At 53.8% G+C, this 17,186-nt stretch overlaps 2 protein-coding genes across 2 annotated transcripts; one reads left to right on the forward strand and one right to left on the reverse strand.

The window, feature by feature from the left end:
- Positions 1-1,719: 1,719 nt before the first annotated feature.
- On the reverse strand, positions 1,720-3,964 carry LOC143149236 (silk gland factor 1). Its single transcript, XM_076316429.1, has one exon. It carries the CDS (start codon positions 3,220-3,222, stop codon positions 1,720-1,722), a length of 1,503 nt encoding a protein of 500 aa, XP_076172544.1. The 5' UTR covers positions 3,223-3,964.
- Positions 3,965-4,174: 210 nt separating this feature from the next.
- On the forward strand, positions 4,175-12,501 carry LOC143149708 (uncharacterized). Its single transcript, XM_076317279.1, has 3 exons — positions 4,175-4,303; positions 4,363-4,807; positions 10,365-12,501. Exons 1-3 carry the CDS (start codon positions 4,175-4,177, stop codon positions 10,673-10,675), a joined length of 885 nt encoding a protein of 294 aa, XP_076173394.1. The 3' UTR covers positions 10,676-12,501.
- Positions 12,502-17,186: the final 4,685 nt, after the last annotated feature.

A 17,186-nucleotide genomic window follows, 5' to 3' on the forward strand; every position in this document is an offset into this window, starting at 1 on the left:
ACGTTTCGAAAAATCGATCCTCGATCCTCGATAGAGCTCGATCGTCGAATCGACGAAGCTCCCGATGCAAACGCGCGTACGCAATTACGCGGCGATAAGTGACAATGGACGGGAACGGAAAAATCGAGATCAACGACCGGTGAAAAAGGCGTGTGTCATCGAAGGAACAGATAATCCTACAAAGACCTTTGCTATCGCTTTCCAGTATCGATCCGCGCGTCGATAAACACCGTCGACGCTCGTCTAGCGATCGTCGACGGTGGTCTTTGTCTCCGAGGGATACGCGCGCGAGCCGGGAATCGTTCCCGCGATCGCGAAACCGTCGAAACCGATCCGTGGTGTCTCGACCGCGAACGCGAGATCGGGGAATCTTCGAAAACCGTCGGAAGCCTCGCGCGTTCGAGGAAATCGACGCGATCTCGCAACGACCGAACCGTCGCGACGGTATCGAAGAGGAAAGAACGAGGACGTCGTTCGCGCTTCGAAGCCTCGAGAACTTTTCCCCTCTTCGTTCGGCCAACTTCTATCCCGTCGAGGAACGAAATTGCACTCGTGCACTCGCGATGGAAACGAATCGTTCGTCTCGTCGTGGAACAGATCGAAACGGACGCGTTAAAAACGAATCGCCTCGTGCATCGTTGTCGCGTATCACAGAAAACCGACGCGTTTCGACGCGCCGCGACGGGCAAGAGTCGCGACTTTTCCTACTCGTACCTACCTACTTTCCATGCATCGTATCTGCCCGCGGCCGTGAGTCACGCGCTCGGAGCGGCGCTCGATCCTCGTACCGACGATTCCGCGAACGCGTCGCGTTTATCGAGATATCGGAGGCTTCCCTTCTTCGGAAGATTCCGAGGAACGGTTCGAGCCCGTTCAACGAAACGAACGAACGGAAATCGTTGCTCTCGTCGCGACGAGCGTCTCCGCGGAGCCGTATTTCGCGAAAGGGTAGAGTCGCGCGGTATCCGTTGAAAAAATTTCGGCACCGCGGTAGGACTCACGGCCGCCGCCGGCCACGGTGGTACCTGCGAACGATCGCCCTCGGTTATCCCGTAAAACGAGAAACACCTGCCCGACTCGTGCCGTCGCTCGCGGTCTCCGTCGCGACGCTCCGACGCTCCGACGCTCCGACGCTCCGACGCTCCGACGCTCCGACGCCCCGACACTCGCGACCGCGTTCGGCCGCTTCCTCGTACCTCGGGTGGCTCACGCGACGTCCTCCTCGTCCTCGACCTCCTCGTCCTCCTCCTCCTCTTCCTCCTCGGCGTAGTCGGGCCAACAGGCGTCGGATTCCTCCTCCTCGCAACGTCGTCGACGCCGTTGGTGCGGATGTTGGTGCTGATGGTGCTGGTGGTGCTGGTGATGTCGGTGGTGTTGCTGTTGATCGACCGCCGACGGTCGCAGCAACGCGGCGGACGCGGTCGCGGAGACGGTCGCGGACGCGGACGCGGAGGAGGGCAACGACGAGGAAGACAAAGACGACGGACGATGAGAGGGAATAACGGAGTTGGCCACGGTCGGGGATGCGTTGGTTGCGGCGGTGACGGCGGTGACGGCGGTGACGGCGGTGACGGCGGTGACGGCGGTGACGGCGGTGGCGGCGGTGACGGTGTTGACGGTGTCGACGGGGTTCCCAACGTTCCCGGCGTTGACGGCGTTGGCGGCATAGGCCGCGGCAGCAGCGACTCAAGCCAAGGCGTAGGGATGAGTAGCGTGGTGTCACAAGCCCGGAGCAGCGGTGGCGATAGAGGGCGGAGGAGGCGCGCTACTGCTCGCCGCGACGCTGGTCGCGTGATGGTACAACGGGCTTTGGTAATACTCCTGATGGTGGAGGTTGGTCATGTTGTGCATGGGTCCGGCGGGGTTCGAGGCCGCGTGCATCCCGTTGTGATGATGGTGGCTGGGGGGCGCGGAGTGCGCGTGAGGATGATGCGAAGAGCCAAAGTTCGCGTAGCTCTGGTGCAGCTGCTCGTACATCTTCATCTCGGGCGGCTTGGTGTCTTGGGCGCCCGGCGAGGTGCCGGCCGTGGCGCCTGGCAGTAACCTGGTGATGCTGAAAGGATGGCTGGCGGCGGTGTACGGTGGCTCCTGCTTCAGGCTGCCCGTCATACCCGGATGAAGGGCCGCCGGATCGGAGATCAGGTGAGGATGAAGACTTCGACTGACCATGGCCGTGAGTTCGTCGTGCGCGGCACCCAAGTCCGGGCCCAGCAGCCCCCCGATGTCCGTCGCGTCGCTCTTCAGAGCGGCATGGTGTTGGTGCAAACTGCCCGCGTGGTGATGATGATGGGACGAGACCAACGAGTGCAGGTCCTTGTCGTCCTGCGGCTGAGGCCCGTGATGGAGAGACGACGGGGTCTTCTTACCTACGTGGGCCAGGTTGTGAGAGGTCGGACTGCTGTGCCCGGCGCCGGCCGCCGCGGCCGCGTTTTGATGTTGCTGGTGCTGCTGATGCTTGTTCGTCTGCCTGGTGAGCTCCTTCTTCTCGTCCTTGAACCTCTTCTGTCGGCGCAGATAGCACCCGTTCTCGAACATGTTGCCGCTCTCGGGGTGAAGGGTCCAAAAGGAACCCTTTCCCGGCTTGTCGGGAGTGCGAGGAACCTTGACGAAGCAATCGTTGAAGCTGAGCGAATGTCTGATCGAGTTCTGCCAGCGTTGCTGATTCTGCCGATAGTACGGGAACAGATCCATTATGAACTGGTAGATCTCGGAGAGGGTGAGCATCTTGGTGGGCGCGTTTTGTATGGCCATGGTGATCAGGCTGATGTAGGAGTACGGGGGTTTCGCGTGCGCGTAACTCCTGCGGTAGGTTTTGTCGGTTCGGTTGCGTTGGATCGCGGAATTCGGGGAATCCGGCTCCGCCAGCAACAGAGGGTCTCTGGTCACTCCGGGTCCGGTACCCGAGGTAAGAGGACCGTACCCGACGGCGTTCATGCAGGCACCACCGCCGCCCATCGCGGTGCCCCCGTAACCTCCCATGCCACCGCCGCCCATCGATGCCATACCCATGGCCGAGCTCATGTTGAAACCACCGGCGTCCTGCGGGCTGCAGCTCGGCGCTACTCCGACGCCCATCGACATACCCACCGACATGCAGCCCATCGAGTTTATCGAGCCGTAGGTCGGCGCTCTGCCCACCGTGGTCATCGCGGCGCTGGTCATCGCGCCACCGAGATTACCAGCGTCGCCGGCGAACATCTTGTGCGACTGGAGCATGGTCATAGAACTCACCGGTGCCGGGTTGCCGGGTTGCCGGGGTGCCGGTGTTCCGGGCTGGCGAGGTCTCCTCTCGTTGTCAAACGGGAATCATGTAAACCACGGTGTCACGGCTGCCGGCCGGCCGAGCGACGCTCCCGCGACCTTCCAGCCGTACTCGGCCGTACTCGGGAATCCTACCACCTTTCTCGCGCACCGAGTTCTCACTGATCCTGGCACAGATTCGAGTTTAACGTCGCGCACTCTTTTACGCTCTCGGTCCTCGTGTACCGATATTTCACAAAACTGTATTCACCACGGTAAACGCACAGACTCTGTTCTCCTCGTCTTCGTCGTCGTCGTCGTCCTCGTCCACGTCCACGTCCACGTCCACGTCCACGTCCTCGTCCTCGTCCTCGTCCTCGTCCTCGTTCTCGCGCACCGAATCCCTCCGTCGCACCTCCCTGGACGAAGCACTGACGTACGTCGGTTCTCGAAAACCGTACTCCACTCTTCCTCCGGATGCTCCGGATACTCCGGATAGTCCGGATAGGCCGGATGCGAGACCGGCCGATCGTTGTTTCGACAACGCGACGCGACTAGACTACGCGAAAATCGGAATCGAGGTACGCGGCGCTGGTCGCGCGGCACCACGGGCTGTACACACAAGAGCGGCGCGGTCGGTTGTTTGAGCGGGGCCTGTTCGAGCCGCCTCGCCTCCACTCTCCCTCATTCACCAGTCTGTCTCTCTGTGTGCCGTGTGGATGGAGGCCGGTTAGCGAGTGTACTCCGCTACTCTTGAGTCTCCCGATCTTGTTCAAACACGTCCCACTCCCCGCCGGTTCCGCCGCGCCTGTTTCTGCCCCGACGGCCAATCCCCTGCCGGCTGGTCCCTCCACCTCGCGCCACCGGCCAATCGGACACGACTCAGGGGTACCTAGCGTGTCCCCTTCGTATCGCGTGAATCGGTGGCGCGATAATGCGAGCGGCCGCTCGGGCCGTCCGGTCGGCTCGGGACCGAGCGGAGCGCGCAGCTGCGGAAACCGCCGCGCCGCTTGCGCAATGCCCGCAGGACGCCCGGCAACGAGGGCTCGACGACGATCACCGCGTCCCGACGCCTCGCCCCGCCGCTCCGCACCGCGCCGCGCCACGCCGCGCCTCACCTAGCCGCGCCGCGCCGCGCCTCGTCTCGTCTCGTCTCGTCTCGTCTTGCCTCGTCTCGCCTCGTCTCGCCTCCGCTCTCTCGTGTCATGTCAACCGTCCGTCCGCCACGCGTTTGACACCTATCGCGCCGTCACGCGTCGCGCGACGCCCTGGCGAGCCGTTTTCTTCTCTCCGCTCTGCTTTACTTTCGCCACGCTGTTTCCCGTATCCTCTCCCCCTTGTTTCCGTTTCCTCCTCCTTTCTTTCTCTCCCTCTCGCCACGCCGCATCCGGCTTTTTCGCGGTTCCTACAGTTCGAGTTTGGTCGCCAGCTCGTTTTTGCCTCGCGGCACTCGCGCGGACCTCCTATTCCCGAGGAAACAACGAAAACGTCGTGGACGTCGACGAGAAGAACGGAGACGAGACTCGTAGGGTCGATCCTGGTGCAGCCACGCCGCGGACAAATTCAGGTTCGTTGTTGTGCGCTCGACTCGCGCGACTTTCCTCCGGAGCCGAGCGATTCTCCGGCGAGCCGACTCGTCTCGTTCGCGCGATACCGCGCCGGTGATACGCGCGCGCAAAATTCGATAAACGTTCGCCTCGGAGATCGACGCGTAGATAAAGTTTCTCGCCGCCGTTGCCGTTTTCCGCGAAAAACCTTTTACTCCGATACGCCCGATACGGATCGACTACTTTCCTTCGAAGCGATTCTCGCGTTTTTTTTTCCAAAGTTCGCTACGCTCGCGAAATCCAACGATCGGCAAGCGTTTCGTCGAGTTTAGACGTCGCTCGACCGATTCCACTCCGAACGTTAACCGACGCTCCGCGCATCGACGAACGTTTCGATCGTCGAAATCGACGATCCGACGAATTTTCCGACGATTGGCCAAAAAATTGGTCGGGTTCGTTGTTTGCTTTGGATTTCGCGTTTCGCGGGAGCTCGACGATCGACGTCGAGCTAGAAATTGTGTTCGAACGAATGCCAAATACGCGTTTCGATTAATCGAGAATCTCGACGCGAACGACGAGTCGTAAGGAGAAATACGTTCGAGAACCGGTTGTAAACAAGTTGCTCGGATCGACGATCGAATCGAAGAAAAATCTGTATCGGGTTTCGATCGTTTCGCGTACCTCGTTGGAAAATAGCGCGGATAGCAGTATCCGGCACCTATTAGTAGACCAAAGTTAACTCTTGCGCAAATAAAGCCAATACAAATATTAAATCCCACGACGTTGTGTATTATACAACAAAATAACTTAAACGGATCTAATATTTAATCATCGCTACAAACAGCTATAAATTATCCGTGATATTTAACCGTAACAATTATACGGCGCACACGCGCGAATTCACCGATATTTATGATCGAATTAAACGCTTCGAATCGCCGTTCGAAATGGCCGCGAAAAAATGCTTTCTCCGCTCGACGATAATTGGCGAAACGACGACGTCCGAGGCGATATTTTCTAACGTTTTCGACATTTTCCACGCATTTTTAACGAGAGCCGCGGCGACCGTTCGGCGTGCCGCGCGTTAAATCCTCGCGCCGACTTCCGATTCCAACTCGGATTCACAATTAAATTACCCAGTTAATCCGCGCTTTTCGTTCGATTTCGCTCGAATTAATCGTTTATCGCGTCGAATAATTAACCATCGAGGGGCCCATGAATATTAAACGCGCGTAATAAAAAGAGGTCGGATTTTCGGCGGATAATTCTGTTGGCTTAACGCGATCCGGTCGACGCGATTCTCTCTGTCGGTTCGTTTCGTCACCGACGCGACGCGACGCGACGCGACGCTTGGAACGGTCGCGCGTTCGCGTCTTCTCCGTTTCGCGAGTTTCGCGGGTTTCGAGTCGCGAAAACTTATCGAGTGCCTTTTATCGCGCGCAACGGTATTTGCATTGTCCTCGGGGCGTCTCGCGTTTCAAATGTTCTTCGTCCGCGAGTACGGTCTTGTCGCGATCGAGGTGCCGGGAACGATACTTTCTTCGAGCACGGTTCCGGTATACCCGGTAAATCGCGAGGCGAGCGAATCGTTCGAGACCTCCCTGGCGTCGTTCGCGTCCGCGTCCGCGTCTCCCGCCGTCGGACACCGCGTCGTCGAACCGCGGACGTCCACTTGAGATCTAACCTCGGAGAAGACCACTCCGAAGAGAAAGTCGTTGGACCGACCACGCGAACCACGGCTGCGAACCACTTTCGAAACATCGATCCGCGAAATTTCGTCGCAACGAGTTTCCATCTTTCGCGAACGGTATTCCAACTTCTGCTTTCGAAACTCGAGAAGCCTCGGTCGATTCTCGAAACGCGCGTAAAGAATCTGCTCGCGAACGCCGAGAAAATTACGGTCGGTCGCTTCTCCGGTCCACGGATCCACCGGAAGGGCTGCAATTCGAACGAAACGCGAGAAGAACGAGCGCGAAACGGTCCGTGTTCGAAGAATTACGAGGCCGCGTGCGAGTCGCGGCCGCGGAAAAATTCCTGATTTGCGGTTAGCGGCGTATAACTAGTTATTTTTCAACCAAGTGCGAAGTGCGGTCTAATGCGGCAAATTGCGCGCTCGCGGCTCGGTGACTTTGAATCTCGGGAGAACGGAACCGGAGGACTTTGAAGGGAACACCGTGAACCGTCGAACGTCGCTCGATCCGTCGCATTGGTTTAAAAATTTAACACTTTTCCGCGCGGCGTACATCCTCGCGACGACCTATTTTACGCGCGTTCGAAAAAAACACTCTTTCGGGAGAGGAAACGACGTACCCGACGAAGAACACCGCCGTCGCCGCCGCTTGAAATATTCCGATTCGACCAACGATACAAATCGAACGTTCGAATTAAGTAATGCAAATTTCGAACGCAACGATTCTACCCGACGGTCGAACGCGACATCGTTTCCCTGAACAAACTCGGCAGTCGTTGTTTATCATAAACAACGAAATGCGCGCGTGCGTGCGTTGATAATTTTACAGGGTGCCAAACGGCGGCCGACGACGCGATGGTCCCCTGTTTAACGGTGAATTAAATATCGTGTTAGTTCGGAATTAATCGCTGCTAGTTTTGCATGAATTATCGATCGCGCGAACGTTTACGGAAGCATATTTGTGCAACGTTTGTTTAAAATTAATCATCGAAACGGCAAAGATCCGCTCGTTGGATCTATACGCGCGTTCGACGCGAACGAATACCCAACGATAATAAACGCAAGGATACGATTCCGGGAGAAAGATTTATCGAGAATCAACGCATCGACGCCTACCCGTTCTCGAGATCACGCGGAAAGCGGGAATCCGTACCGTCTTTCGAAAACGAAAAGGAGAAACAATTTCGAATTTCCAATCCGGTCCTCCGTTCCCCATCCCGTAGGAAAAGGCACCGATCTCGTTCGGAGCGAGCCCTTCTCCCGCTCGGGATCACCGCGTTTCGTCCTCGTTACGGCAACGCAAATTTACGAAACAGTCTGCCGCGAAATTGAGAGCCAAACGTTTCGACTTTCTCGCGGACGAAAAGGATCGAGGAAGGCAGGGGCGAGGGCACGGCACAGTGGTCGGAAGCAATTAAAAATCGCGTCCCTGAAAGAATCGACTCGTTCGTTCGGGTTTTTTCTTCTCGCTCGTGCGAGGCGAAATTATCATTATCGCACGTACGCCGCGAAGTGCATTTTTAACTTTATTAAGCCGCAGCGGCTTAATACGCTCGGCAAACACGCTCGCGAAACGCTTCTGCTGTTGGATCAACGGCCGGTAATCACGGAAGCCACGTACCGCGTCGAAATTGGCGAACGATTCGCGGATTGCTCGCTCCTTTAATTAAAAGCCGGCCGCGGACCGAAATTATGCCATATATTCGCCCTCGCGAGTATCGTTTCCACGATTCGTTTTACAACGAACGCGAAACAGACGGCCGCGTTCCCCGAATTCTTTTACGAGAATATTTCCTCGAGACCTTTCCGCTTCTTTCGATTTTCGAAGGATATTCGAGGAAAGCGTTCCGTTACCGATAATCGCGCGCGTCCGTTATCGTGAAATAATCGCTTATCGGTCGCAATGGCGCCGAATTCCGAGCGAACGAGGGGCCGGAGTCGCTTTCCACGAGTCGATATCTTCGAGTAGCAACTTTTTCCAAATTGTTCCGTTCCCGACGAGACTCGATCTCCGCGGCTCTTTTCGATATCTTCTTTTTTTTTTCGTTTCGAAGAAGGGACAAAGATTTTTAAAGACGGGACGGGAAAGTTGGCGGTGCCGAGAGGAGTATACGGTAAACTCGGTAAAACGGTCCCGAAAATCGAACACCGTTAACAAGTATTTAAGCGGAGACCGCTCCGGCGCTCCGGCGCTCCGTCGCTTCGCCGCGCGCACGTATCTTCCCTTCGACGACCAGCAAATCTCGGTTTACAGTCACTTTAGCACCGCTTATTATCCACAGCGACCGTAGCAGTGGACTCTAACCTCGATGAGACGGTCGTTTGTTTTCGTTCTTGCGGTTGCTCGATCGTAAACACCGCAGGATTATCTCCGTGGACGCGTTGCCCACCGCCATTGTTTCTTTCCTCGTTGCCCGCCCTCGAACGCGAGCTTTGGGTTTTCCTTTGGTTTTTATTGCCAGCCGTGCCGGACACTCGTTCGGACGAGCAGCCACTCGGAGCTACGAACGATCGCGTCTTTCCCGGAGATCGATGTTTCCCTACGAACAGGTTCGAATCGGGGCGTACAACCCCCGGGATGAAACGCGCAAAGGGAAAGAAGAAATATTGTCAGCGATTCGACCCGACTCGGCTCGGCTCGGCCCGGCCCGGCCCGGCCCGGCCCGGCTCGGCTCGGCTCGGCTCGACTCGGCAGCCGTGACGGGCCGACGAATCGAAGGCATACAACTCTCGATGATTCAAGCGTTTAGAGTCGGCTAATACTTTACTCGAGAGATTCGTAAACACACACATAGAGGCGTTCACGAACGGGCGGCGCGTTACAACGTTAGATCCGAGCACCCACCTGTACACCGGGTCTTTATCGAGCCACCAATTGTTTGCGGAATGAAAATATTGTCCCTGTAAACAAGTGGCTACATTGTGCCAAGCGGTTGCGTACGCGCGGGCGGGCGCGCGCTCGCGCAAGCGAGCACACGGTATTCTTCGTTACAACAAATCACTCCCTCCTCGATCCCCCTTGGAACACAAGTGCGCAATCGAGCGGTGTTTGTTTCGATTAGTACCGATCCTTAATCTACGATTAAATAACGATTTGCTATTTGACCTAGATTACGCGTATCGCGGCCGCGATCGATTCTCTCGGCTGCTCTCCGAATTTCGATCCGCTCCTCTCGAGGCGAAACTTTCGCGTTCTTCGCGCTCTCGTTGCCTCTCGTCTCGCCCCGGCCTATTGCTCGCTTCTCTCTCGAAACGAAGATGTTCGGGTTTTTCGCGAAAGATTGATCATTTTCGCGCGCACGTTTCTCCGGCCACGACGACGCTTTCGAACGTTTCGAAACCGGCATCGCGTCGTTCGTCGAGAGTGTCCGGCTCTTCGGCTCTCCTCCGAATAAAAGTGTTTTGTCATTTTTATAAGGAGACGAGGGAGGCGGCACGAGGGTAGACGGACGGACCGGACCGGACCGGACCGGACCGGACCGGACGGACCGGACTGGACGAACGCGGGTTCCGAAGGATCGCTACCTGTTCCAGCTGGGTGGTCCACTCCTGTTTTTCCTATTATTAACGCCGTTGATATTTCGTCGCTCGGGCCACGAACTCGCAGCCTCGGCGCGAAAAACGGCTCGTCGTCGATGTAAAATTTTGTTATTTATGCCGCGGCACAGCGTTCGTTGTTCGCGCAGGCTCGCGCGGTCCGTGTTTTTCGGACGTGACCCGACTGCGGATGCACCTGATTTTCCGACCTCGCGAAACGGTGACTTCTCAACGCGGGCTCGGTTTGTTGTTCGTAAAGCCTTGAAACAACAAACCCCTTGGCACCGAGAGCTCGCCAAAACTGGCCCAACGCGCGACAGGTAATTTAGGTTGCCGGAATATTTTTCTAGGCCGGTCGGACGCTCAGCGGGGATTTTCGAAGACGGGGCTGGTGAATCGGGCCACCGCGAGCCTGGAAATCGCCAAACACCGAGGACCCTTCGAGCGAAGAGCTTTCCAACGAGTCGAATGTTACGCGAACGCGTTCGCTCGTCGCGACGATACGGGGAAACAACCAACCGACGAGTATCGACCGTTCCGCGTTCTTCGCCGCCCTGTGAAAACAAAGATTCCTCTAATGGAAATCGAGGCGGTCGAAAAACGGTGCGAAGGAGCCGACCGGCGTCGAGTCCGTGACAAATCTTACCCCTTGACTCGGTAAATCGTTGTCACAACATTTGCGCGAGACCGGACCGACGCGGGTGCGATCGTCGGAAAACCGATTCTCCCCTCTCGGGGAAAACCCCGGTTCGCGCGAGCGATCCGTCGTTTTCGAAGCGCGAGCGATTTCGAGCGAGTTCGTAACGCGTTGCGAGAGATATCCACTCGGGTCGAACGGGAACGTGCGACGAGTCTATTATTTTTGGTTCGGGCGAATATCGAGGGTGATGGCCGGGTCCTCCGCGTCGGAGATAGGTCGCCGGAGTATTCGGGGGCCGCAAATCTGGGAAACGAGCGGCGAGGCACGCGCGACGCGCGACTCCTTCGAGGGCTCGGTCTGCACCGCCCCGAGAACGATAAAGCACACGCGGTATATCGTTTTTTAAGCGACTCAATTTCGGTCTCGCCCTGCATCCACTCGCGCGCTACCCTCTCGGCCGTTCCCGACCCGCGTAATTTTCCCTCGGCTCGAGAAACTGGCTCGACGCGGACTCCTTTCCCCCGGTTTTCCAAACCTCTCGCGATTCGATCGTAATTACGCGCCTCGCCGAGCAACGTGTCGTCGAAGCACGGAGCACGGAGGACTTCCGCGCGCACGAGAAAAAGAATCGCTTCTTCGCGTCCGCGGATCGACGCCTGCCAACTTCCGACTACGGAAACGGAAACTCGGCCCGATCGATTCGAACGACTCTCTCTCTCTCTATTCCAAAACGGAGAGCCGCGCAGAGGATCGCCGGTTTCCTCTCGGCTCGCCTCGCCTCGAATCGTTTTCAATCGTTCGTTTATCGTCCCGGCGAATCGGTAAATATTTCCAACCGATGAATCGAGACGCTCGATAAAGTACGATCGATCGATCTTTCGAATCGTTCGCGCAAACTTCTCGAACGCCGTAAACGCCGGGTTGATAACGCGCGCGTACGATCATCGACGAAAAGTATTCCAACGAACGAACCGACGAAAGCTCCGTACCATCGAGCTTTGCTTTCGGCGACGCTCGATGCTCGTAGTTTACGAAAGTACAGAGCGAGCGACGCGTCGCGAGAAGTTTCCCGCGTTGGCCCGCTATCCTCGAAAGGAATCCTCGCGAAACCGTTTGTTTACGAAACGCTGAAGTCTCGGCTGAATCATCGTCCGCGACGGCTGGTAGCGAGGACAAACAAACGGCGAACGCGATGCGCGATACGCGACTCGTTATCCGACGATTCGGACCTTCGAGGATAAAGGAGGCCGTAAATCGTGAGTGACTCAAAGGGCCAAAGGTTCGCCGGTAGCGTAACCCGCCGTGAGACACGAACGTCCGCTTTACGATCCTATTTACCGGACTCGGCGTCCGACGATTACTCAGCAGGAACAGGATCGACTCCGGTCGGATCTCGTTATCTCGTTTAACGCCAAAGTACCGTCGGAATTTTTTACCTTTGAGAAATCGAACCGAGCTTCCGCTTTTCGTGGCGAGTTCAATCGAGAGGAGAGAATCGAACGCATCGAAACTGGACGGATACCGGATGGATACGATCTAGACTGCGTCGCGGAAGAGTTCGACCGACGAGAAGATAATCGCCCAGCGCGCTTACGTTTCGACGGATCCGATCAAGAGTCACCGTTTGGCAAACTTTTCGTCGCGGGAACGCGCGACAAAGATTCTCGATATTTTTCAAGCCCCGGCGCACCTCTCGAAAAAAAGGACTATCTCCACGAGTACGAAAGCAGCACGCGAGGAATCGATTGTACAAACAAGACCGGTGTGCACCCTCGTCCCCTGTCTGCCGATCTTCCGTTAAATTTCCGTTTCATCGTTTCCGTGCAAACCTAGCACGAAACGGTAAAAAAAAACAGAAAAAGCTTTAAGCAGGCCGAAAAACCGTTCGTTTCCCGTCGTTCCCTCTCGCGGTGATTTTCCACCGGTGGTCGCAAACGCGTTTCCTTTCCGTTGAAATCGAGACGAAGAGTAGCTTGGATCGTTCTCGTAGGCGCGAAATGGTCCGATGGATCGTGTCGTTTCCCGAGAAGCGCCGCGGAACGCGAAAAGGAGAAAAAAGAGCGCGAAAGCTCGAGCAGCCTCTCGCGTCTCGCTTTCGACGACGTACGCGGGTCCGCCGTTAATGGAGCGACGCGGAGGAAATTGCGTCAGTGGCGGATCGATGAACACGTTGAAAAAGATGGCAGGTGGTGGATGAACGCGGACGATCAAACGCCTCGAATTGGCAGCGATTTCTCGACCGCGCGCCCGCCGCTTCCTACCCCTCCCTCGAGTCAATTTTAATAATACCACCCCGGCCCGTACACGCTTTCCTGCACGATGACTCGCACGATTTTCCGACAGGTTTCAATTATCCGCACTCCCACGGCCTGCCACTCTCCCCCTACCTATCTACCTACCTACCTAGCTACCTACCCCACCTAACCCCCTACCTCCCTAACTCCCCCGGCCATCCCTGCCGCGAAATATCGATCCCCGAACGCCGCCGGAAGTGGCTGGAACGAGGAAATTACGTTACAGGAGCGAGGCTACGATGCGCGATTAGAATTATCCAATTGTTCGGCTCTTGTTTCGTTCTCGGCCAGCGTTCCGAGGACGAACGATCGAAACGATCGAAACGATCGAAACGCTCGCGTCTCTCGCGACGGAAAGATTCCCCGCAACGGAATCCACGAGTCTCTGTTGTCGCTTGCGATCGAAACGTTTCTTCGGGGAACGCATCTCGCGGAAGTAACACCGAGTGGAAATCCTTTCCCGAGATGGCTCGGTGTTTCGCCGATCGTCGGTCTCGGGACATTAGCGCGGATAATCGCGGCATTACGAGAATCGGGACGAGGAGTGGAATAGGTTTCACGAGTTCTCCGGCTGGCGAGCAATAAAGATCTGGCAAGTACCTGCGCCAGGTAAAAGGGGCTCGCTTAATACTTTTTCGCGGGCCGATAGAGGGAAAAGCGACGCCGTGGAAGAGGCGCGACGTGCGAACCGAGAGCCGAAATCCGCTCGTAAAACGATAATCGATTTACGACGGCGGCGCTTTGCGCTAGGAGAGACCGCTCGAAGCCTGCCTCTCGACCCTCGGGGAAAAAGGGAAAAGGGAAAAGGGAAAAGGGAAAAGGGAAAAGGGAAGAGGAAAGCGCAACGCGCGGCAGATTTTTCGTAACAAACGATAAACCGATCGTCGCTGTGACGCAACCGCGTCTACGTGCAATAAAAATTTTCACCGCCGGAACGGTGAATCGTTCTTCTCGTCGTTACCGACAAACTTCCACCGTCCATCGAGAAGAAAACGGATAACGTTCCTCGACGATCGCCACGAGGAATCGAAAGTGTCGATCGTCGCTAAGATTTAAACGGCTAATTGACGGTCGTTGCGGAGTTACGGGGTTCTCTTGCTCGATAAGAACTGAAGAAAGAAAGAAACAAAGAAAGAAGGAAGGTTGAAAAGAGAGAAAGCCGCTCGAACTCGTTTGCTTTGCGAAGCAAACATCTTGCGTGAATTGGATACACACGTTCGCTATCGATAAGATTGTTTTGCTCTTTTTCCCGAGTTTCCCCGAGCAGTCTTTTCCGTAGCCATTATTCCGAAATGTCTCGTAACTCTTCGATTGCTATCTCTGGCAGGATCGAAACAATGTTTTGCTATCATCGCCGCTGCTGTCCGTATATCGAGCCTTTCGCTGTTTCGGACGATCTTCGTGGGAGGCTGCGCAGCGAAGACAAACATCCGTACACAAGAATAACATCTTTCGCGTTCCGCTAATCACAACACTTGGTGCGCCCTGTACGCGAGCGAAAGGCGACAGTAGGAAAACATTGCTCCGCTCGTTGAAGTCTCCGAAAAAATGAACAGAGAGAAACTCGCGGGTTAATCAAGTGGCTGGATACGAAAATTTACGTTGCTCCTTTCGAAAATAAACGGCTCTACTCTTAGCGACCATCGAACGGTGGAAACTCGATCGTTCCAATTTCAATCGTTATCCCGATCCACCGCGAATAACGAACGATCGACGGATTACGAACTTTGACTCGCGAATCGATACGTGCGCGCGGGACTCGATGTATACGGATACGCCTATCGTTTATTTTGTTCCGTTCGAAGAAATAAACGGAAAAGTCGTCCAACCTCGATCGTGTCTTTTATTTTATTAAAGTCTCAAGAATATACGCATACATGTGTGTACGAACGGTAAGTACTTATTCGTTAAAACAAATCGCTTAAAATGTCTCGCTATTCCGTCTACGTGTAACGGTTCAACTAAACCGTAATGCATGGTAATAAGCTCGCGTAAACGGCTTCGAATTGTAAAAATGTTAACGCGCGTAACGTAAATTTTACACTCCCTTGGGGATACTAACGACTTAAACGTTAACGACTACGCGTCAAAATATTCGCGGTACAAAGGACACTTTTAGCGGGACGTTGCTACCGATTATTGTATTTCGATGTAATAGAAAATGTGTGATGAAAACCTGAGGATCGCGGGCAATCTTAATGGCACTTTGAGATTAGCCGATAGACTATGCGCACGGTGCTTTCGACCGCGACTGTGCATCAAAATTGTCGAATAAAACGGATATTGCGTGGAATCGTGTAATCGTGCAAATACCGCGTCAAGTACCGTATACCGTATATAGTATATATATATATATATATATATATACGAGTGATCGGTACCTTACGACCTTTGATCTTTGCTTTTAATATTCCGTAACTCATCGGAACAGAACATTTCCTATAAATTTGCGTTTCTTTGAACGTCAAACTATCGTCGAACTCGATCGTCTATCTCGTTCCTCGTTCTTCGTTTTTCGTTCTCGAGACAGTGTACGAATCACAATTTCCCTTACATCGTATCGTTTTACAATAATCTTCGTCGGGGGTTTCCTTACTTATCGTTTTTGGCAAACCATTTCGATCTTTTCGTTTACGAAACGATTGTTCCAAGATGTTTGTAAGAAATATTATTTTTCGCTCCAACGAAGAGCTAATTAATAAATTCGAGTTACAGAGCGTTAATTGTGTTAAGCGTTCGACAACAAGATCGTCTTTTCCTTGCATATTAAGGCGGTGTTGATTTTGCCGAGGAGTTTGCCGAGCGATCGATCCTTTACACGGAACGAAAATACGACCGTATTCGAGTATCGCGAATCGATCGAAAAATTTCGCGTCGATCATTGAAATTTGAATGGGAAACCGCCCGCCGATTACAAAAATTTGAATAAACGATCACCCGTAAATTTTTCGCCATTCGAATTAAACGCCGCTCGTTATTTTTTACAAACCGGAACTCCGTATCAAATATGGAATAAAACATTGCGTTAACCTGTTAACGTTCTCTTCGCTGTGCATCATTTTTTTTACAGTTCGTTGCGCAAACATTAATCGCTAAATATTTGCACGTATCGCCTCGTTAATCACCGCTTAACACAACGAAAGCGATTAATTGGTTTTTTTTATCTATAAATTACCTACCGTTATTAAATACGCGTACAGTTACATTATTGCGAATCGATTCGTTAAACGATACTAATTCGTCCTACAACGTACGATCGATCGTAATTACCTTAAAGAAATACTTAAAAAGCTAAGAGATACACGGGTTACATCGATAATCTCTCGATCGAACTGGAAAAACTTTTACGAAAATAGAACACGATACTATTGTTACGATTCGTTAGCAAGTGATCCGTTTAAAGTCTTCAAAGACCTAGTAAACTACGTTCTTTGTCCATTTCAAGACACGCTAAACGATCGCGAATAATGCAATATTTACAACGTAGCGTCCAATAACCGCAATTTGCATCGTACAGACCTCGATTAGATTGCTTAAAACAATTGGGGGATCGAATTTCCGTACAATTCTAGAAAATTGACTAAATATTTCAAAACGGATGTAAGCGATCGAACAACGTCCAGCGCGCGTTATTCAAATACGGTGCGCTCGCGGGTGTATCCGTACTTGTGCTCGCAATCGCTTACATCTCGGAAACGAAACGATTAATAATTCGCAAGGAGTGTAAGCGTCGAGACTTGTCCCACGAACATGGAACATCTTGTACGCTACGTAGAAGCTTCAAAGCGATCAAAGAACCGAGCGGACGATCCTTCGATCGTTTCAATCGTTGCAACGATAAACGAAATTATTCGTCGTTGCGGTTGGCTCTTCGCGGACGACGATCTCTACCATTTTCGTATATAGGACACAAAGAATAGAAAATAAATCATAGATAATATTTTCGAACGCTCGGTGACGAAAATAATATTCCCTTTTCTTTTCTTTTTTTTTTTTACGAAAATACTGCCTTCGCGAAGGCTTTACGCGCACAATCTGCAATACTTTTCCCCGATGGATAATCGTTTGTGTGTTTACAACGCTAATCGTTTTATCTCTCTACGTAGAAATCGATCTCCCGTTTGTAAAGTAACCAAAAATTCAATTGCAAACTCGTTAGTCCTTTTGCTGCAACGACAAAAGTTACTTACCCATTTCATAAAATATTAATTGTACGTCGTAACGGAAAAGATACGGGC

This window comes from Ptiloglossa arizonensis, chromosome 7, assembly GCF_051014685.1.
Source record: "Ptiloglossa arizonensis isolate GNS036 chromosome 7, iyPtiAriz1_principal, whole genome shotgun sequence".
NCBI classification, from domain to species: Eukaryota; Metazoa; Arthropoda; class Insecta; order Hymenoptera; family Colletidae; genus Ptiloglossa; species Ptiloglossa arizonensis.